Consider the following 22813-nt stretch of genomic DNA (forward strand, 5'->3'; position numbering starts at 1 on the left):
GCCCATTGTTTTCAGATGCCGGGGGCCAGGGAATGGTGGACACCGTTAATCATCTCGTTGCTTAGACACTGTTCCAGACTCCTCTGCGAGAGGCAGCCGGCAGGGGGTGGGCCCCGGCCTCCCGCCACGTCCTGCAGCGCCCTTGCGGCGCCCCGCTCTGCGGGGGAACATGATGGAGAGCGACCTCGGGTGGAGCGATCCACTCTTCTCCCCGTCCTTGTGGGTACCAGGCGGTGTTCATAACCCAAGTCTTGCCTGGTCAGAGCGCAGGGCGTGGGAGGCGTCAGCTGGGTTCGGGGGGGAATGGGCGACTCCTCTCAGACCCTCTGTGTTGTCCCTCCAGTGTGGGTCCTGCCAGCGCGCTGCTCCCAGGGGCTGAGCTTTGATGAAGCCGGTGCATTATGTACAGCGTCGAAGACCTCCTGATTTCTCATGGCTACAAGCTGTCGAGAAGCGTCCCAGCGCCGCCTGAGGAGGAGCGAGAGGGCCGCCGGCAGGCGAGGGCCCGTGCCCGAGCTCGAGCTGCCCAGGGCCTGCTGAACGGGTGCGACGATGGCCCTGCCGCCCTCCCCCACAGCAGGCCGTCACTGGGCAAGGGACACGCCAGCACCTCTGAAAGCAGCCACCGCGCTCCCAGAGCCCGCGGCGAGCCCCAGAGCGCCTGTGCTCCTAGAACTCCGGAGCTGGGGTAAGCCTCAGTGTGAACCCACCACTTCCTTTGTTTGGGGGATTTGGCAGCAGGTTCCTAAATCAGATCCTTCTGTGCCTTGTGTTTGACTGGAGCCTGGAGGGAGAGGGTGAGAGACAAGAACATCTCCCCACTGGGGTGTTTGGGGCATCGCCGCAGCACAGAGCACGGGGCCTGGCCATAGGAGGCCCTGAGTAAACAGTGGTAAGTAGATGCCTCGTATCATGTGAAACACGCAGCATTTTAATCCCCACCCTCTATTCCCCCTTATAATAAGCTCCTCGTGTTGCCTTCACTAGGCATCATTTCAGAACTCTGGAAAAGCTAGTTTCCATCAGGCACACATTCCGAGTCCATTAGGCTTTATTAATGGGTTTCGATCTTGTGTACATTAGAGAGTCCAAAGAGGTGTATCTCCCCCTCCATTTGTGAAGAAGAAAACCTTTCTTCTTGTATATTCATATGATTCTATTGGCTTCTGACCCATCTTTCCCTTGCACACGCTGGCCCCAGTGTGGGTGTCCCATCTGAATACAGGTGTATCGGTGGGTGTTTTCTTACAACAAAAAAGAGGGCAGGTTGGCTGGGGGAGGAGAGGGGTTAAAAAAGGGAATTTGGGCAGCTTGCCACAGAGCCAGCATGGGAGGGGAGCCCCTGCAACCCCTATCCAACCTAGAGGAAGCCCGTGTCATCACTTCATAAAAGTGTGTTTGTCTTTGATGCTGCGTTGGGACCAGGCTCAGCCTGGGGGAGGAGAGCCCTGCCGGTCGGTGTGAGATCATGTTATGTAATTGTGCATAACTGACAAGAAATGGACCAACACACAAATGGAAGCAGAGGCCCATCTTCTAGGGAAACAAACAAAAAACCAAGCAAACAAGAAGGGAAGTGAATTCCTGTCTAAAGGGAACAAGCCAGCCTTCCAGGGTTGAAGGTCCCCTTTTCACGGAAAGGATCTTCCTTGCTGGCTGATGGCTTTCAGGTGAAGACAGGAGGGATTTTATTCTTAAAATTTAGAGCATTTGCCACCTTGGTTATGAGTAAAAGCCAAGATGGTTGGTCTTCTGATGCCCAGTGTGGTCAGGGCAGGCGTCTGCTGCCATGTCAGCACCATTTCTTCAGCCAGAGGTGAGGGTTACCACTTCTGTGGGCTCAGGGGGAAACCCAAAATGGGAAAGGGCTTAAACCTTGCCCTTCAGACTCATACTTGTGCCCATGACTGTCTTGGGCTTAAGTCCCTTTTCAGCCACATTTCCTGAAAAACATGCCATGCCCACCTTGGATTTTGGGAGAGGCCGCTTCCAGAGGAGTTGGCAGAGAGTTAGAGCAGCCTTAATTACCACTACACAAGCTTGTGCCCGACTCTCTTCCTGCCTTCCGTAGCTTCTAGCTTGGTGCTGAGTGTATCTGTACCTTCCACCTTGGATTTCAGGGCACTAAGGCTGTCCCTGGTCCACTCCTTCCTCCCTTGGCTATAGAGCTTGTTGTGGTGTTGGATACACAGTGTTTCATACGTGCTGTGGACTCGCTTCTTTCTTCCACCACTATAACAGCTGTTAAAAAGCAGGAGGCTCCATTTGTGGCAGTGGAGTCCCTGCAGATGGGCCTCGTAGGCAGTGTGGGTCTCCCTCAGTCCCAGAGGGCTGGATCAGAGATCAGAGTAGGGGGCAGTAAAATCCCGTCCAGAATTCTGGGGGCGGGGTGGGCTGTGTGGCTCCCAGCCTCATCTACAACTTGTTCAGGACTTTCTGGGCCTTTGTGCTAACAGGTTTTTGAGGACCGCAAGCACTCACAGCTCAGTCTCCCTCCTACGTAGGGAGGCATACGAGGGTCTGTAGTCAGTCTTTTTTTCTGTCATGAGCAAAGTGCTCAGATAAGTGGCTTTAGGTAGCACGGGCATGTCTTTATACAGATGACACAGTTCTCAGCTGATCTGGCCATTTTCCCCCCATTTCTGAGGTTGGCTTCTAACCTTCGGATAGAAGGTTGCCTTGTCGGGTAAAAGGAGAGTATGCATACATGTCCGCAGAACTCTGTGCCAGTGCCCAGAGCCTCAGAGAGCAGCTGCAGGGCTTCCTGGGTTGAACTGAAAAGATGTTTTCTTTCTTTAGTCACTTAGAGAGAACTGAAAACAGAAAAACAAACAGGTAGGCAGGAGCATTCTCAGGGAAAAAATAAGTGCCTTGAGAGGAAGTAAATAGGTGCTAGTAGTTAAAGCCTGGAAATTGAAGAAAAAGAAAACCCAACAATACTTTGGCTTATGTGAGTTCTGAATCTGGATGAATCGGTGGTACTCTGCCAAATCCTAGCCTTCAGCCTCTCGACTGGAGCAGCTGCAGTCCTGCTGCCTGCCTGTCCCACACGGTGACTCTGCGGGGCTGCTCCCCAGGTCTGGAGGGGCATGGGGCCCCAGCTCCCAGCAGTCAGGCCAGGAAGCAGCACGAGGGCCTCCTCTTCCTGCATTTCCCAGGTGGGTTGAGGTTTGCCCCACACCATGGGCCAGTCCTCAAGGTCCCATGGGCTTCCAGGAGAAGACGGTGGTCAAGGTGGTTTAGAAGGCCCCAGGGACCAAAAAGAAGACTGGTTTGCTCTATTCTGGTAGGATGGCATGTGAGCAGTGTCATTATTTTATAGCCAAAGGACACAAAGCCCAGAGTTCAGTGGTGACTCTGTAAGGGCCACTCACTTGGTGCCACAGCAGAGGGAAACCTGGCTCAGGCCTCAGGCTCTGGGCCACCAGGGAGGCTCGTGGGTGCTGTGCTGCAGAGTGTCAGGTGGGGCCAGCTCTCCCCAAGACCTGTCCTCATTGGAATGGACATTGGCTTCTCCGAGCTCCTTTCACAGTTGCCCTGAGGGGGACTGTCCTCTCTCACTTCCTTGTCCTGTGGCCTGTGTGGATATGCAGTGGCTGTCAGAGCACAGCTGCGTCCCTTTCCTGTCTGAGGAGCCGCAGAAGGAAAGCATCCTGTCGTGCCTCGATTAGATGCGTGCACACAATGCCGGTGCTCTGTGTGTGTTGTTAAGGGCAGTACTGTCTGGCATCTGGGGCAGGCCTTGAATGTCAGGATTGTCTGGTGAGAATGATAGCACTTCTTTCTTTCTTTCTTTCTTTCAATAATTAACATCAGCTTCCAACAGAGTTTCTTACGTAAGGGCCGGTTATATGCAGCAAAATTCAGAGAAACAGACCCCTCAGATATGGAACCTTGACTCGATTTTCAAACATGCAGTATGCACGTCTCCCAACTTGTGAAAGAGGCTGTGCTTTGAGCTTGCACTCTTCCCAGATCAGGTGATACTGAGCTCCCAAGATGGGAAGAGAGCAACAGTTGTGCTATGTACAGAGGGGAGTGACCCTCTGGCTTTCTGAGGAGCTCTTGTATGCAGGTGGTGGAAACAGAACCAAGAGTCACTTCTTACTTGGACACACGTATCTGAAATAGTGAGGACAGGGCGACCATGGGGTGTTGCACTGTGTGTGTCAAGGCTGTATGAGCATTTAAAGCACGGAGGGGCCTCTCAGCCCCTTCCCTGGCCCCCTTTGCCTGTGACATCAGCCCCCAGCTCTGAATGGGCCCCCCAGGTTCTCCTCCGAGCCCGAGTCCTGTGTCCTCTCCCATTTCCAGGATGCCAAGTGTGTGGAACCACCAGGTGCTCCCTATGCCCGAACCCTGCCTGGAAGCTCCCAGAGCCCCCCTCTCCAGCTCCCACCACACCCCTTCCAATCAGGGTAAGGGCTTCTGAGGTTCCCCCAGATGGAAGGCCTCGCTCCTGTGCCCCGGTGTCTTACCAGCACCCAATCCTGGTCCCCAGGATGGTCCACTCTCTGAAAGGTGACACCCTTGCAGATTCATCTCTGGTTTTGCTAACTCCTATTAAGGAATTTTGCATTTATTAAACACTCAAACCAATTTTTTTTTAATAAGTTGGATGAAACCTAGTACTTCTATGCCAAGGCAGTTGTGGAAGTGTGAGTATCTCAGACATTGGGAGAAGATTGGGAGAAGATAAGATGTGAAGTAGAGGAGGTTTTTCCAGTGAGAGGACCCAGGTGAGGCTGGTTTGGGAAGGTTCCATTGTGGAAAGGAAGGGTGCTTGGCTTTCCAGGCCGGGCAGCCGAGGTGGCAGTTCTGATGGCTTTGTCCACAGGACTGCCTCCTGGGGGACAGCCAGGGAGGAAGAGAGAAGGAAGGAGCAGACACAGACTCAGCAAAACTCATATGAGGCTGAATAGCCTGGGCGGGGGAGGTTCCCCTCCTTTGTAGATTCTGCGGGTCTAAGACATCAGCCGCCAGAGTGATAAGGGGCAAGTTGTCGTGAGACTATAAAGGAGAGTCTCATGGAGCCGCCTCAGGTAGGAAGTGAAGATGAGCCAGGCCTCAGTGACGTGGGAATGAGAAAACGAGGACCCAAGACTGGGAGTCTGTCGACCTTTCTCAGGGTTGTGGGTTATTCCCATGGGGGACTGTTCCCTCTCTGTCCCACCTTGTGACTTGGCTTTGCATCTCCCTGTGCTTCTTCTGCTTTCCCTCCACCGGCGGCCCTTACTTGGCAGTGACTTTGGCTCACAGTGAGTTTTGTTCTATGTTTGCTTCTATGTGATGCTTTAGCTCCCCTGGTGACCACTGCCCATGCCTCTTATATTTTTGAGAGAAGGAATCAGTAGTTGGGCTGGGACCTTGGTTACGGTGGGTGGGAAGGAGGGGGTGAACCAATATAGGTGTCTGATCTTTACCTGCCCTCCATAAAGGGGCTGTAGGTGAGGGAGGTGAGTGCTGACTATGCACCCCAAACGTGCTCTTTTCACCAGTCCTTCACTTAGTAACTCCAGAGATGTGGCATTTCCCGCTTAAGTCTGTTACTCCAGAAAGCTTATCGCAATGTTAAACCACTCCTAAATGGTCTCAGTCAGCAGACTGTGATGATGCAGCTGGCTGTAGGCTTTGCACAAAAGTCACTCTGATAGTACAGGAGCAACCTCACAGGCCATGTCAGATGTCACTGCAGGATTGATAGGTTCATAGCTGGAAAACCATAGATGTCATAAAACTGCAGACAGCATTCTATACATCAAATGATTTGGTGCTAGATTTTTACCATGTCCTAATTTTTGCCATATAACCAATGATTTGTTGTGAGATTTTTTACTATGTCCTAATTTTTGCCATATAATCAACGACAGATACTTCTCGAGTGCATCATATGTTGGCATCTCTGTCCTCCCTCTGGCAATATGGAGAGGATGCTTCTGGAAGCTTACATTTATATTTGTGTTCAAAGATTATAATGAGGAGTATTCTTTAGTTCATCAGTTTGCACGAAGTTTAGCTACTGTTGCACATACTGTGATGCTCCAAGAAAGGCCTGCTTCCCAACACACACACATGTGTGCGTACACACACGCACACACATACCCCAAGATTAAGGAGGGAACAGAGGAAGTGCGCATAGGGGAAAAGTGAGCTGTTATCTATACATGGAGGAAACTGCATTCTTAAAATGTAAGTAGCCATTACTGAATAATATTTAGCTACCTTTAAAATATGTAGAAGACTGTTCTCGGGCATTCACGATTTCCTTACTGCATTTCCTCTGAAAGACTACAACAGAGGAAGCTGTAAAATAACTTAACATAGCAGGAGTTTGGATCTGAAAGTCATACCATAATAGATTGTTCTCTGCTTGGCCCTAGGAATTCTGGTAAAGATGTTTGTAAAGTTAACTATGAGATTGACTTACAATTATGTCTTGTCATCAGCAGCAGGCATCACTAAGTAGAGACATAGCAATCCAGACGAGTCTCTGATGTGGTCAGGGCCTCATCTTGGGAGGTTTACATTTGATCAGCAAACGTCTGTTCTAGATGGTGCTACTGGATATGATAAATAGTCACTTTTTCAGAGGCTTTTTAAACTTCTCTCAAGTCACATCCTGCCTATAATGGTTTTCCAGAAAGGAAGGCTTCAAGTTTAACATCTGTTTCCATGTATATCTTTTTCTTTACAAAATTATATTTCCACTAGTAATATTTGTCTTTTAGCTGCTTGCTTCATATTCTCCTTATTAGGTAGGTGGTGGTATTCTGACCCCTCCACAGAAAAAAAGTATAGATTGTTTGAGCTGGTGAGCTCAGGAATACACAGTGAAGGTTCCGACCCCCTCTGTTTTCCATTGGGTCTTTGATAAACCTTTCTTCTCAGATGCCTTGTCCTTGCTGGTCAGCCCTGCCACCATCCAGAAGTGCCTGGAGCCAGTCCCCTCTCCAGCATGCACTCTCGTGCTGCTCAACTGTTACCAGTTCTTCCCAACAAGAAGCAGGTTAGACCCTTTGAACACGTGACTTCTAGAAGAACAGCAATGGGAAGAGGGGGGTACCTCTAGAATTGATGGAAGGCTCCAGCAACACAGCCTAGAACTTCATTTGTCTGGGAAGCTGGGTCCTCATCAAGAGGAGCATTGTAAGTCAAGTTCCTTCTTTTGCTAGAGAATTGGGTCCATTAAGGAAGCCAGGAGATACTCAAGTGAGGGCACTGGATGGTTAAGGGGGTCCACAGAAAGCCCTGAGTGCATCTTCAGTTCCAGTTCACTTTGTTTCAGAGATGATGATACCTCTGAGTTCTTGACTAGGTACAAAGAACCCTAGAGGGTCTAGCTGCTGTACTGATGTGCACTTGCTATACGTGATGGTGGAAGCAGTGTCCTCATCTGTCTATGCAGACGCGAGACTAGTTCCTTCTAGCCCCTTCTGGCCCTGGCTTACCTTCTTTGGTGGCTGCCTCCCCCAATCTTCACTGCTGTAAGCTTAGCTTCTTAGGCACAGAGAGCACTCTCCACATGTCCACATGAGCACAATGGGGGTGGTGATGGAATCATGAAAGAGAAGCAAGAAACTGGGGTGCTTTTTTTCATTATTGATGATGACACCATAAAGACTGCACTGGTGAAGATATTTTCACAGTAAAAGTGTGTCCTTATGAAAGAGAAAACAGGAAAATTCAGTATTTGCCTCACCTATTGCATTTATGTGCAAGAAAAATGTATCAGAGCTTGCTCTTCTTTCCGCTTTGTTTTAATAAACTAAATATTGGTTTGTTCTCCATCATCATTGTGGAAGCGGGTGTAGCTTCTTCCTTAGAGACCAGCTATCACCGGAGGGGCAGAGTCTTGTTATGACAGTCAACTATATCATTATTTCCTGTTATTGTGAAGGCCCATTGATTATGACTTTGAAAAACACAATACGGATCTAAAATAACCATCACATAAGACAAACACTCAGCTCTTCTGTCTTTCCTTTGTGCCCCTCACCTCCTTCCTGGGACGATGTGAGGAAAAGAGTTTCAAAATGATCTGTGCTGCTGAGAACTTATTTTAATTGAGTTAATAATAGTAGTAATTGTTTAAAAAAAAAGAGGGCTTATTGTGTGTTAGACACTTCACTAAACAGTTGGAATGTATTATCTCATTAAGCCCTCCCAGCAAACTTAGGAAGGAAGGAACTATTCCCGTCCCTTGAGTATAAACGAAGAATTGGAGACAAACTGAAGTGACGTTCTATTGTGGAAGGCATAGGCTGGAAAGCCAGTGTCCGGGCCAGGTGCTCACACTCCCCTGGTAGCATTGCCACACTCACCCTGTTGGCCACTGAGAAGCCTAAAGCCACTGATGCTCCCTGAGCCCTTTGTGGAGCCACAACCATGACCATCCTGTTGACCTGGAGCAACCCTCCTTGGATGCAGGCACCAACTCTTCTTTCCCTGCTGCCCTGTCTTCCTGACAGCTAAGAAATTCATCAGGAGGTGACTAGTAACCAACAGTAAATAACAACTAATAATCCTTGTTCAGATTGAATTTTTGCTGATAAGCAATATTGATCCATAATGTTTCCAGAGCAGCCTTATCTTTTCTGACTGATCTTTATGCTGCCCTCCATGTGTGAGTCTTTATCTTCTCTTGACCTTGTATTTCCCCTTTCCAAAATTACCTTTCTATTACCCTGGGTCAGAGGATTATTTACACAGTATATTATATTCAATATACCAAGGCACACTGAAAAATAAAATTGCAGGCTTCCAGGCCCAGAGAACATTAAGAGCAAATCCTGTAGCAGTAGATGGCTGACTCCATCACAGAAACATCAAACATCTCACACAGGGACTGGTGAATATGAGCCACTCTAAAGAGATGCCCCAATGCCTTTGCCAATCTAGTAGAAGAGAGCTTCTCCTTCAAGGTGTAGAAGGCTCTTTAAGTGACCTTTATGCTCAGATTATGCATCTGGGTAAGATGGACCCATCTGGAATAGGGAGTGGCTTCTGAAGGAATAGCATTGGCAAAGTGCTACAACTGTCTCCCACGTCCTGTAGGATGTGACCATCTTTTGGGCTGGTGGGCTTGCCAACTGGAAGAAATCACAGGACCTGGAGTCTACTTTAGTGGAACCTCCCACCCTCCACCAGGACCTCCACAGGGAAGCACAGTTGGCTAGACTTTGGGATCTGCCCCCGGAGAACTGGGTTCAGGACTTCGTTCATGGAAGAAGGAGGACATCTCTCCCATGCCCACCAGTATCAATGCAGAGCTAGGCTGTAGTGTGCCTGGATGATAACAAGTTTGGTGCAGCTTCTAAGGATCTCGGGGTCCAATGAGAAGACGGTCCTGGGGTGTGTGAAACCATGGTTACAAGTCATGTCAAATATTGTCATTCTATTGTAGGCTTTTACTTTTTTTAAAAAAAAAAAAGAAGGACACTATTTTCTGTTTTGGTTGAAAGTGAGTCATGAGTGCACTAATAGAAATGTCTTCTAATTTTTTTCATCATTACCTTTTATACAGCGAATGGGCTTGCCTGTTTTCCTTTGGACATGTTGTTTTTCACATGTTCACATTTCAGATATTTTCCAAACAGTTTTTATCAGTTGTCTTGTTGATATCATGTCTCTTCTCTGTGATAAGGCGTGGGGCTGTTAGCAGCTGTAACGTGTGTCTCACCTCTGTTGTGCTTTCCCAGGGGCTCTGCATAAAGACCCTGCTTGTCTCTTTGAACTTGTCCACACAATTTATTTGAGCTCTTAGATTCCACTTTGTTTTTCTTATCTTTTTCCCACCCTTTTCCCCACATTAATACGTGTGTTCAGCATGTTTTTGTAAAACGTCCCATTGTTCACTTTTTTAAGATGTAAATTATTAGGACTCATTTTTTTAAAAAGAAAAATTTGATCTCATCTCATTTCCTCAAAGGTATGAGAAAATCTGTTCTTGGCTTTGAAGCCACGTGAGGGAACACACAATTTAATAGAGAATGGACATCACATATCAAAGCCAGTAGATATCCATGCTTGATAAATTGTCTGAGGGAGAACTGTAGCGGAACTATTACCATGTGGAGGCCACTTGAACCTGTCAGAGTCAGGCTCATATTGGGTACAGGATAGATGTTTGTTAAATACCTTCCTTAGCGTTTTCAATTATATAGATTATTTAATATTTCTCAGATGACCTGTATTTATCTTAAATTGGGATTTTGGTGTGTTGTACTAATAGAAAAAAGTTGAACCCAGAATGCTTAGCCATTTCATTTGGCTCCAGAGGGCAGTTTTGACAAGGTGAAGGTGATACAATGTAACCTTTTTATGTGGGGAAGAAAATGGATTAGGTCTGACTGTATTCTTGCCCTATTTATGTCATTCTTTATTTGTCTTCTGATCACGCTCGTAGCACGTACATAGACAAATAGCACCTTGGGATTCCAGCCACCTCTTGGCACTTAAGCACACCACATATTTACTGAGAAACCAGAATAATCCACTCGAAATGAGCAAAAGCCACACAATGTGGTTTTTCTTACAAAGTTGAGTGCCCCAGGAAAATGTTTATAGGCCTATAAGCACTAAGAACGGTGCTCATTAAAGCCATGTGGTATATAAAGCCCACTCACCATCTGCTGAAGAACAGAGGCAAGAGAGGAGATTCTTTACTCTCTCCTAATTGGGTCCGTGGCAATTGTCACTTCTTATTAAGTTGCAATGTTTAAGTCTTGCCCTTGGACCTGCGTAGAGCCTATGACCCCACAATCAGTTCATCTTCTGGTGTTTCTCAGGACCTGCGTAGAGCCTATGACCCCACAATCAGTTCATCTTCTGGTGTTTCTCAGGACCTGCGTAGAGCCTATGACTCCACAATCAGTTCATCTTCTGGTGTTTCTCAGGACATCTGTGATGGACAGACAGTCACAGAGGACTTACTCAGGGAAAAGCCTGGAGCTTCCAGAGCTCATGCTGGCGACTCGCTGGCTCACCAGGGTAGGGGGTGGGGGCCGTGCAAGGAGGGTGGAGATGATGGCTTCCACCTTGACCAGTCCTTACAGAAACTGATCCAAGAAGTGTTCTGCTAAGCATTCAAATCCTAAGTGCTCAAAACAAGATTTTGATAACAACAAAAGCAGCAAGACTGCTGACACTATGTGTAGTAAATGCAGGGGTGCCTGGGGGGCTCAGTCTGTGAAGCATCTGCCTTCAGCTCAGGTCATGATCTCAGGATCCTGGGATTGAGCCCTGAATCAGGCTCCCTGCTCAGTGGGGAGTCTGCTGCTCCCTCTCTTCCTCTCTCTCTTTCAAAAAAATAAATAAAATCTTAAAAAAAAAAAGTAATAAATGCAGAAGCATTTTGATTGCTCGGTGGCAAATGCTTTACCTCACATTGATTTTAAATATTTTCTGCTTTTTCAACTCATAACTCAGCTTTGCTTTAAGTGGCTGCTTAAAAAGTTATCTGGAGTGGGGATGGGAGCAGGACTTGAGGCAAAGAAGTAATTCCAAAATACTAACTACTACTATTACTACACTAATGATGGCATGCCTTGGAGATGTTGCTGCTTCAGTTATGAATTTTTTGGTTTCCCAATCCATATTAAAGTTACATGTACACCATACAATAGTCTATTAAATGCACATAGTGTTATGTCTAAATAAGCAGAGTATATACCTCAATTTAAAATATTGCCAAATTGGGGCACCTAGCTGGCTCTGTCGATAGAGCATGCGACTTTTGATCTCAGAGTTGTGACTTTGAGCCCGGCATTGGGCACAGAGATTACTTAAAAAAATAAACATTAAAAAGTTAAAATATTGCTAAAAATGCTAACCACCATCTGAGCTTTCGGCAAATCATCCTTTTGCTGGAGGAGGATCTTGCCTTGAGGTTGTTAGCTGCTGAAGGTGGGGGTGGCTGTGGCAATTTCTTAAAATAAGACAGCAGTGAAGTTTGCCACATTGATTGACTCTTCCTTTCATGAACAATTTCTCCGAGAGATGTGATACTTTTTGATAGCATCTGACCCACAGTAGAACTTCTTTCACTGTTGTACTGAATTCTCTCAGCCCCTGCTGCTTCTTTATCAACTCAGTTTATATGATATTCTAAATTCTTTATTGTCATTTCAACAGTCTTCACGGCATCTTCACCAGGAGCAGATTCCACCTCAAGAAACCACTTTCATTGTTCAACCATAAAAAGCAGCTCCTCATCCATTCAAGTTTTATCACAGGATGGCAGCAATTGAATCTCATCTTCAGACTTCACTTCTAATTCTTGTTCTCTTGCTGTTTCCACCCCATTTGCAATAACTTCTTCCACTGAAGTCTTGTACATTCAATCTGTAAAAAATATAATATCTGTGAAACACAACAAAGTGAGGTATGCCTGTAATGTCATCATCATAGATATTCGCTCTTCATTGACCATCCAGGCTCCTTCCTAAAGGACAGCAGCCTCCATCAAGTGTGTTGGGAATGGTCCCCCTTCAGCCTGTCCCTGGAGGTTACTCCCCTGCCTCCCAGGCCTCCCGCTGTTGCCCAGAACCAGTGGCCCCAAAGCTCCTCCTATTCCTACCACCCTCCCTCCATTGTCCATCAGCTGAAAAGTGGGCTGTGTTGTAGAAATCGTTTGGAACCACAAATGACACCTGAGCACATGAAAAAAAAAAAAGCTGACCTCACTTGTAATCAATGAAATGCAAATTAAAACCAATCAGAAGTTATTTCCACTTATCTCATAAGGAAACAAATTAATTGTAATAACCAGAGATGGGAAAGGTCTGGCAAGATTGGCCCTCCTCTGCACCACAGGTGGGAAAGTAGATTGGAACCGCTGATCTAAGGGCAGATTTGACAATAGAGATAATATAAAGCCCCTGATCTATTAATTCCTTTTCTAAGGATTTATTCTAAATAACCCGAGACCTGCTTAGTGTTTGCAAGCAATAGCGTTTCTCATAGTGTTTTAGAATGTCATCTACAGAGAGGCCCTTAAAGTAATCCTGTATGTATGATACAATACTATTCATCTGTTAAAATTATTCACTTGAGGAATTTTGCATGACATTGGGAGCTGTGAAATGGAATGGCTACCTGAATGGGCTTTATTTAGGGCCACACTGACTGCATTTGAAGCTGTCCCTACTAACTTCCAGGCTGTGCAACTTGGGAGAGATGTTAAACCTCTCTATGCCCCAGTCCCTTAAAAGGGAGAACAAACAGTGGAAATGCATACAGCTCATTTGGCATCCTTCGCACAGTGCCTGACACAGCATAAGTGCCAAGTGCATGTTACTGTTAAATGACTTACCATCTGTGCCTCAGTTTCCTCCTCTGTCAAACGGGAATGGCAGCAGTACCTGTCTCAGCGGAGTGAGGGTGCGTTAACAAGCAGGAAGCACTTAATGTCCCCAAGAACCCAGATTCCTGGTAGAGAACCAAGGCTTTTCGAAAATCCGCACCCTCACCCACACCAAGACTATGGGATATATATCAAAATAACAGTTTCTGGGTTTTCCAATGTCATAGTCCTGGTCTCTTGTCACTTAGCAGCTGACTGTTTCTGTGCAGGGTTAACAAGGCTGTTCTGATTTCCTCCTCATCTGCCTTAGAACAGTGATTCTGAACTCTGGATGATGTCGGAATACATTGGGGGTGTGCTGCTTGCTAGATTGGTGGGCCTTGGGCCTTCATATTTTTTAAAGGTTCACAGGGAAATTCTGACGTGTGGCCAGGTGATGGGCAGCAGGCTGGAACCAGGCTGGCATTTGGTGCTACTGTGTCCTGCCTGGCAGGGGGTTCTGGCACATGGACAGAGCCCCTCTTCTCCGGCTGAGTTTCGAAATCAGCCCGAGCAGTTTTTCCCACATCACCTGAGGTGAGACTCCCCTAGAGTGCTTGCTACGAATGTGGGCACCTGGACCCTAACCCAGACCTACCAAATCTGGATTTTTACCCGAGGGACTTGGTAACGTGTATTTAGTGAGCCCATGGGGAGATTCTTGCCATCAGGGAATCGCAGGAACTCTGACGAAGCCATGGTTCTGTCTAGCTGCACAGTGGGCATATCTAAGGTGCCCGAGAAACCCCGATGCCAAGTCTCCTGCCTCTGGGACTCTAGCGTGATGCAGCAGGGATGCTGGCTGGGCCTCAAGACCTGGGAAGTCCCTGTAGAGTCTAACGTGCGGTGATGATTCTCAGAGTGGGGTGCTGGGACCCCCATCGCCTGGGGACGTGTTGGAGATGCATACTGTAGTGTCCGACCTGAAACTGCTGAATCAGAAACTGGGGATGGGACCCAGCAGTCTGTGCCTGAACAACCCTTTCTCGTGATTCGTGCCCATGCTGAGGTTAAGAACCACTGCCCGAGGGTGGGGTTCTAAAAAGCCAGTTCCCAGACAAATTCCCAGGAGACCTCAGTGGTCAGGACTCAGGGGGAGAGTGGACTCCCAGTGGCCCATGACCACACTTTGAGAAATACTACTCTTGAGTTGACCCTTGTTCCCTTGGGCATTTGAACATTATGAGAGCCCTGACATCTCTCAAGTATCACCAATGTCCTGATGTGTTTGTGGGCAGCCTGTTGCTGCCACTCCTAGGCCCTTGGTGGCAAAACACATGGCTGCCTTCCAACCATAATTAGTGGGACATGTTTTCTTTAAAGTCAATAAGTACTTGGGTTGGGAATATATTTTGCAGAAGCACTGACCTGTGTTTGACTGGGAGCACCAGTCATAGAGCAGACGAAGGAATGCTTCTCCTGCATGGGTCTTCCCCGGCTATAACTTCTGTGCCTGTCTGTTTTGTAGGTTTTACCACCAGCCCGTGCTAAGGTGGTCCTCTCAGCCCCAGACTGCTCACGACCACGCCTACTGGAGAAGAAGAGGACAGGAGGTTGGTGGCTTCCTTGGGCCAAGGGACCGAGAAGACCTGGAGGGCAGAGGAATGGCCCAAGCCCACAGTCTGCCTGTCCACATGAGGGAGGGTCCATGGGAAGTTGGAGGAAGGACAGAGAATGTGATGAAGAAGGCAGTTTGGGAAGAAGAGCTGAGAATGGCAGCACCTGCCAAGTGGCAGACTATAAGCCTTGAGAGCTGGCACCAGCCAAGGAAGTTAGGGAGGCAGATGTCTGATGGTGACGGGGAGAGACTGTTTCAAGATCTGTACCCATTCATGCAAGGAGAACAGGTGCTGAATTCTCAAAGCAAAGGGAAATCCCAGTCCTTGCCCAGGGTTCTTTCCCCCGAGGGCCTGAGTTGCATGGAGATTCCCATTCCACTGAATGATGGACATTTTCCAAGTGTTCCTAAAATGCCATTTTACCCTCCAAATTGTGCCCCCAATTTGGAATCCACAAGGAACCTCGAGAAGAGTGGCTCCTCGGCCCCTTTGCCCCGGCCCAAGTTTGGGAGACCCCTCAAGCCTCCGTCCTACGACTCTCACCAGAACTCCCGAGTGGGCATGGAGAGCAGCGACTCTCCGGATGGTCAGCAGGCAGACCTGTGCGCCTCCTACCTGAGCAGAGCCAACGAGCCCAGGCTGGAGCTCTGTGCATCCGACTCCGGCTTAGAGCCTCCGGTGTACGTGCCCCCGCCGTCGTACAGGTCACCGCTGCAGCACATCACCAACCCCTACGGGGACGATGCGGCCCCCAGGCCCGTGTGTGCTGGGCTCCGTCAACAGCAGCATCCCGCGGAGGTGCCCAGTGCCGGGGGTCAGCCTCCTTCCAGGCCGCTGGGAACCGGGACCGAGTATGGTGCGAGTCCGCGCTCTCCTCGAGCGTTCCCTCTACAGCCCCGGCCAACCACCGCTTATGACAGCTCTGTCCTGTATATTCCCTTTGATGATCCCCGGATACGACATTTTAAACTAGCCCAGCCCCAGGGTTTCCATCCAGAAACACAGGCTGCTGAGATGTTGTACAGCTCGAGTCCGGGTACTGCCCCAGCACCTGCTCATGGCAACAGTCAACAGGACGGCGCCGTCTTGAGCCCACGGAGCGTGAGGACCCCACCAGGCAACGCCAGCAGCTCCGCCCCAGCCAGTCCTGGTCCCCGGTGGCTATGGGGCCATCTCCCCGGGGATGCAGAGAATGGCAGCTTTCCTGACCAAAGAGACCATGGTGCTGTGAGAGGACAGTGGCCTGCTGTGGGTGGCAGCCCGCGTGGCCACCCAGAAGGCCCGGCCCCCTCCCCAAGCCCGCAGGATGAGAGTACCTGCGAAACTCGAACCACGCTCAAGAAGTTTGAAACTGGGATTCAGACCAAGAAAAGTTCAAAGAAAAAAATGAACGAGACGATATTTTGTTTGGTTTCCATCCCAGTTAAATCCGAATCACATCTGCCAGATATAGATACGAACAACAATGACTTAAAACAGAGCTCTGATAAAAAGAATAGGCTTGATAAGAGCCCGGCTTTGCAAGAACAAAGTCTGCTGAGCATGTCTTCCACGGACCTGGAGCTGCAAGCTCTCACAGGAAGTATGGTTGGGAGAACAGAGTTCCAGAAACAAGATCTGGGGGAACCAGAAGAAGGGAAACAAACAAATGACCTCAGATTCCTTCACCCTACAAAGCACAGAGAGCTCAAGTATTCTGGCTCATGGCCAGGGCACCAGTACAGAGATCAGCAGACACAAACCACTTTCACCGAGGACTCCAAAAGCCCTCTGCCCCTCCCATGCGAGAAGCCGGGAGGGTCCCCAAAAGCAGTACTGACACCCAGATTTTCAGATCCCATTGCCTCCGAAGCTCACCTGCCTGGGGTGTTAGCTTCCAGCCACCAGAGCCAGAGGCCACATGCTCATCACCTGAAAGGTCAGATGTCCCTCAGCCCCTCCAGCAATAGCGCTTTCTCGAAGACTTCCTCCTGCATAAGCCACGCACCTATTCTGAAAGCAGGGCCCACTCAGCCGTGCGTGGATGGCCGCGGACGCGACGCCAGCCCTGTGCCCCGGGGCGAGGTGGTGAAGGGGGAGACCACCGGCCCCTGCAATAGTCAGCAGCTCTTTGGCCAGTTTCTCCTGAAGCCAGTGAGCCGGCGTCCCTGGGATTTGATAAGCCAGCTGGAAAGTTTTAACAAGGAGCTTCAGGAGGAGGAGGAGGAGAGCAGTCACAGTGGCAGTGGCAGGAGCAGCGAGGACAGTGACACGGAGTGGCGGTGTGAAGGCCACGCGGACACCACTGCCAAGAGCCGGGGCTTGGGTGAGGCAGGCCAGGTACAAAGAGCTGAGGCTGCCCTAGGGATGCTGGCACCCGAGGAGCCCAGGCCCAGGTCGGGAAGAGTGAAGAGTAAGTCCGAGAGCTGGAGCGAGGAGCAGAAGCTGGGCCGGCCCCACGTCCCCCCTTGGTCCCTGGGCCCCGTGACAGTGGTAGGTGGAAGGGCTGCGGCCTCACTGTCTCCACACACCAGCCCGGTCACCGAGAATGGAGACCAGGAGGCCAAGCACAGGATGAACAAGCCAGCAGTCAGCCTGGGTCCTGTGAACGCAGTGACGTCCTCTAAGTCCAGTGACATGAAGCCAGTGCTCTCGTCTGAGCCAGCTGAGCTGAGGCAGCCCGGGGAAAGTCAGGAGCTGCCCGGCATGTCCATTTCTGGTGGGCCAGGTGCAGCAGCCCCTCGGAAGGCTGGTGGTGGAGGGGAGCAGGGGCCGCGGCTCCCACTCTTTCTTGCCAGCAAAGCCCGAGGACTGTCCGCCCCAGACTTGAGGTCTGTGGGGCTGCTACCTGCACCAGAGCGGAGTGCTGAGAAGTCAGATGGCTCTTTAGGGGAAGCAAGTGCCATAGAAATCCCCCCAAATGAGTCCCTGCAAGCAAGGGCTGCAAGGATCCTGGGCATCGAGGTGGCCGTGGAGTCCCTACTGCCAGGTGCCCAGAGAACAGGGCAGAACAAGCACCCTGAGCCCGATGGAAGTGTCTGCAGGCCAGAGGCCCCCAGGAAGGAGGCTGCATCCAGCTCAGCACAGCCAGATGACCCCGCGGTGTCCACGGACGCCTTCTATGGCAGGAGGAAGTGTGGCTGGACCGAAAGCCCTCTCTTTGTAGGGGAAAGGGACGGTGCCCGTCGGGTTGCCCCGACTGCTGAGCACGTGAGTGTGGACAGGACTGTCCCCAGCAAGGCTCCCAGTCCTGAGCCTCAGCCCAGCCCCCAGGAGTTCACATCCTGCGATCACAGGGACACGGAGACAAAACCACCCTTCAGGTCCACTCTGTTCCACTTTATAGAAAGGACCCCGAGCGTGGCAGGCGCAGAAAAGAGGCTCAGAAGCACTTCCAAAGTGATCGAAAGTTTACAAGAGAAATTGGCCTCCCCCCCTCGGAGAGCAGACCCCGACCGCCTGATGAGGATGAAGGAGGTAAGCTCTGTGTCTCGGATGAGGCTCCTGAGTTCCCGGAGCGCCGACTCCGTGGAGGAGGCCGAGGACCTGAAGGCCGAGAGGGTGCCACCCGGAGGCCCGGTATCTCCAAATGCGGGGGACCTGAAGGCTGGGCACCCCCTCCCTGTCTCCAAGGGAGCCCCCTCGCTGGAAGAAGACGGGCATCCAGCATCACAGAGAGAGAAGACTGTCCAGCAGGACTTCTGGTGCCCAGGTGAGGAGGCAGGCCGCAGGCAGGGCTCAGTATTAATTTCATGGTCTTAGAGTATAAAAAACACCAGGTTGGGGATGCCTGGGTGGCTCAGCGGTTGAGCTCTGCTGTCAGCTCAGGCAGTGATCCCAGGGTTCTGGGATTGAGCCCTGCATGAGCTCCCTGCTCAGTGGAGGGTCTGCTTCTCTCTCGATCTGCTCCCACCCCTCCCCACCTCACATTCTCATTCTCTTTCCCTCCCTCCCTCTCTCTCTTTCTCTCTCTCTCAAATAAATAAAATCTTAAAAAACAAAAAGCAAAAAAAAAAAAATACCAGGTTGTCAGATGATGAAAATCCTGTATTGGTAAAGCTGAGTTTGTGAATTATCATACCAGAAGATTCTTCATTTTCCAAAGAGTCATCCAGAAGCTTTCCTTAAAAATCAGTATCCCGTGGTACATCATAAATGATTATGTCTTTATGGAAATTACCTATGCAAACAATTATATACAATTATCTGTATAAATAAATCTTGGGTCCCTGACTGTGAAGAGGTAAATCAGTAAAGTATCCCAGCTTTGGTGCCACCCCTTGATGAACCTTGTAGAGACCGTGCCGCACATGCTCTGCACTCTCTCCCAAACAACATTCACCCGGACCACCTGCATGTTCTTTATTAACCTAATAAGAAAGAGATACCCAGATAATTAAATAAACTACCCAGCCGGGCTGCTGTGTCTTACACCGAACCTTCCAAAGTCCTTTGTCCCATTTTATCTGTTTTTGCTACCACACCATTTATGAAACTTTAAAAAGGTTTAGTAGATAGAAGGAACAGTTTGCACTTTCTCAGCACCCCACCCCTAAAAGTTTCACCCATTAGCTCTGTCCCATAAGGTCTCCTAAGGTCTGAGGGCTAAGCCCAGGACAGAGGGCACCCCCAGGCCTTTGGGCCTCTCCCTTCTGTCACCTTAATGCCTTCAGAGCTGCTCCAGGTCAAACCACCAGGCAGGTTATCAGGGGCAGCAACGGGGATTGTCCCCAAACAGTCTCACCCTCTCAGCTCTGATGCAGACAGGCATCTCCATTTCCAGCATTTTCTTCAGAGGCTGGGCAATTAGAAATCATTTATGCTAGCACTGATTAGAAAAAGAGTGGAGGTATATGTCAGAAGGCCTGCATCATAAGCCACACACAGGGAGGGACCTCAAATCATTCATTTAGACCTTTTTACAGCAAGGGGGAAACTGCCCTTGTGTGTGTGACCATGCTGACCCTGGGCCCCCAGCCCCTCTCCTGAGGCAACCCCCAGTGGGGCAGCGCCCCTACTCCCTCTTCTCTGTCAGTGGACAAGATTACTTGTTTCAGCTAAAAAAATCCAGAATTTTTGTTCTGCAAAACATCCACGTGGCATTTCTTAAATTTTCCCACGAATGCAGTATGATTCTTAGTGTTGGCCAGTGTTTCTTAGTTTCTTACATGAAATACATTATTGAAATAAGCCATTTGTCAGGGCCCTCTTGGATCATCTGACTTGATAAAGGTCTTTGCCAAGAGAACACTAAGATGTGGAACTCTTGCCATAATGGTGGGGAAAAAGTGTTATACGACCCATTTTTTGAGCTGTTGGGATTAGGCTTCAGCTCTAATAAATGGGTCCTCTCTCCTCCCATGCAAAATATGCCCACTCGCTTTTGAGTGTGAGTTAAAATGAGTTTCTTCATCAGTCTGGTCTCATCCTGAAGATTGTAAGGATTTTTAAATGAGGCAAATCCTGTTACCAGTTTGTCAAGATTTCTCTTTCTCAGTTCATGGCCACATATTTCAGGGAATGTTTCATGACACGAAACTTCTAGTTCAATAAAGTACTCCCTCAATTTTTAGCTCATTTGGCATGTGAAGAGGGTTTAGATCATTTGGTACGTGAAGAGGGTTGGACAGGTATCTGCAAACATGTAGGTAATGCCAATTTTAATGTTAACCACTAGGAACACCTCTTCCATTACTTTTTTTTTTAAACTAGTTACTGGGCAGCCCGGGTGGCTCAGTGGTTTAGTGCCACCTTCAGCCCAGGGTGTGATCCTGGAGACCTGGGATCGAGTCCCAGGTCAGGCTCCCTGCATGGAGCCTGCTTCTCCCTCTGCCTGTGTCTCTGCCTCTCTCTCTCTCTCTTTCTCTCTCTCTCTCTGTGTGTGTGTGTGTGTGTTTCTCATGAACAAATAAAATCTATAAAAAATAAAAAATAAACTGTAGTTACTGACATTTAGTAAATATTTTTTTCCTCTTCTCCATCTGATGCTTTTATTAATACATAATAAAGTGACCACAAATCTAAAGGCAGAGAGCTGCTCATGATGCACACAGTCCCCTCTGGCACTCTTAAATAATGGCAGAGCAGGACACCATTAGGGACAATTTCATGCAGGAAGAGGAGCTCGGGTGCACCTCCTTCATGTGATGGTCACCAGGCGTATCCAGAATCATTTTGAGAGGAATGTGGATCATATGACTATGACAGTCAAACTTGAGATATCTTACCTTCTCCTCACTGTTGCTTCACAAGTGAGAATAAAGCCTTGTTGCTTTTTTTGCTGATAAACTCTGGGACATGTTTTCTTCTTGATATAGTTTATCATTTTATACATAAGAATCAACATCTCCATCCCCCAACCCACCCTTGCCCCTGTCATCCCAGTGTGTAGGAACCACTTCACTATTCCCGAATTCACAGCCCACTTAGAATTCAGATTTTGTTCTGGAATTTGAAAATAAGTTTATGCCACCGTATATCTAACCCCCGCCCAGCATACACACATGCACATGCCCTTCCACACACAGTGATCCTTGAAGGTGGTCCTTTCAGCTGATATCTTTTTAGTGGTCTTTTGGGCCTCTGGCTAAGAAGTCAGCACCTCAAAACTTAACTCAGGTGACAAAATGCCATCTCTGCTAGATGGATCGTGTTCCAGTTTGGAAGTGTAATCTTAGGAACTGGTAGTGTTCAGAACCCTGGTTCTGTCAACCTCCGTGGCATACTCTATCCATCTGGGTGCAGGAGGAGAACAAGGAGAGACTGCTTTGGGCCCAAAGGGGTGCATCTTGGGAGGGTGTGAGATGCCAAGCAATGCCACTTGTGGGAAGGCTGGATGTAGCTCTCCATCATGTTGATGCACAAAACACCCACAAGGGCAGGCCTTAGTGTGTTGTCTCTACCCGAAATCCTGCCCACTGGAACCAGGATTCTCACTACTCAGAGTAGCCTCTCTGTCCTCTAGATCTCCACGTGCCAGGATGGTAGCTCCTGGTCATATGTGGGGCCTTGAGCATTTGAAATGGGGCTTATCCAAACTGAGGTGTGCTGCAAGTGTAAAATACATACCAGGGTTCAAAGACTTAGGATTAAAAAAAGTTTTTTTTAAGTTTCTCAATTTTTATATTGATCACCTGTTGAAATAATAATAATTTGGATGTATTTGGTTAAATAGAATATATTATTAAAATTAATTTCACCTGTTCCCTTTTACTTGCTTTATCACACCTTCTAGATAATTTAAAATAATGTTATGTGGTTCACATTATATTTTTATTGGACCTACACTGTCCGTGATTGGCAGAAGGAGCCCATTGTTCTACAGAGTTCTTTCCCTGGCTCCCTGGCTCCGGGCCATTAGCTGCATCAGTAGGGCTGTGGGGTGTGGACTTGTTCTGCAGAGGTGTCCCCCTGTACCTGGCCCGAGGTGAACTGCTCGGTGCCCACTGGATGTAACCTATGCTCAGTAGATGCTCAGCGTCTTTCTGGCCTCTCACCGGCTGGAAGTGACCGCCCCCCCTCATCTCCAGCAGAGAAAAAACTGTTCTTGCTCAGAGGAGGTCCCCCTCCAAATCCACACACAATGAGGCTGACTGAGCACAAAAATGTAGCGCTCAGCTGTTCATATCGGATGTTATCACACTGGGTGTTGCTGAGTGTAAAAAATCAGAAGGCAGCCAACCCACTTGAGCTCCACTTGCTTTAGCCACGCAGGCACTTGGTGCAGCAAATCACATTTGGGGAGGAGCAGGCCGCTTGCTTTTCCTAAATGCAGGCACTGTTGTCCTATTTGGTTTGTAATGTCTGACTCAGCGCTGTAAGCACGGTCTTAGCCATCACAGGTGTGTCGTCTGGGTAGTAAGCATGTCATGGCTAAGCTGAGACTGTGTCAGCAGACGTGGTAGGGCGTTTTGCTGCTGGAGAAATTGGGATC

The 22813-nt window shown here is 48.9% G+C and overlaps 1 protein-coding gene across 5 annotated transcripts in view; it reads left to right on the forward strand.

Moving 5' to 3' along the window:
- The window catches only part of JCAD (junctional cadherin 5 associated), a 76369-nt gene that overhangs the window by 50307 nt on the left and 3249 nt on the right, over positions 1–22813 (forward strand). For 2 of the 5 annotated variants that reach the window (XM_026000873.2, XM_026000872.2), the window contains exons 2-3: positions 344–688; positions 14811–18592. In XM_026000873.2, the coding sequence (XP_025856658.2) occupies positions 402–688; positions 14811–18592 (4069 nt within the window). In that variant the 5' untranslated portion in view covers positions 344–401. Of the gene's footprint in view, positions 1–15; positions 220–343; positions 893–14810; positions 18593–22813 lie in introns of those variants that run through there. The other 3 variants (XM_072749268.1, XM_072749270.1, XM_072749269.1) reach the window with 3 other exon arrangements.

This window comes from Vulpes vulpes, chromosome 2 (assembly GCF_048418805.1).
Source record: "Vulpes vulpes isolate BD-2025 chromosome 2, VulVul3, whole genome shotgun sequence".
Classification (NCBI taxonomy): Eukaryota; Metazoa; Chordata; class Mammalia; order Carnivora; family Canidae; genus Vulpes; species Vulpes vulpes.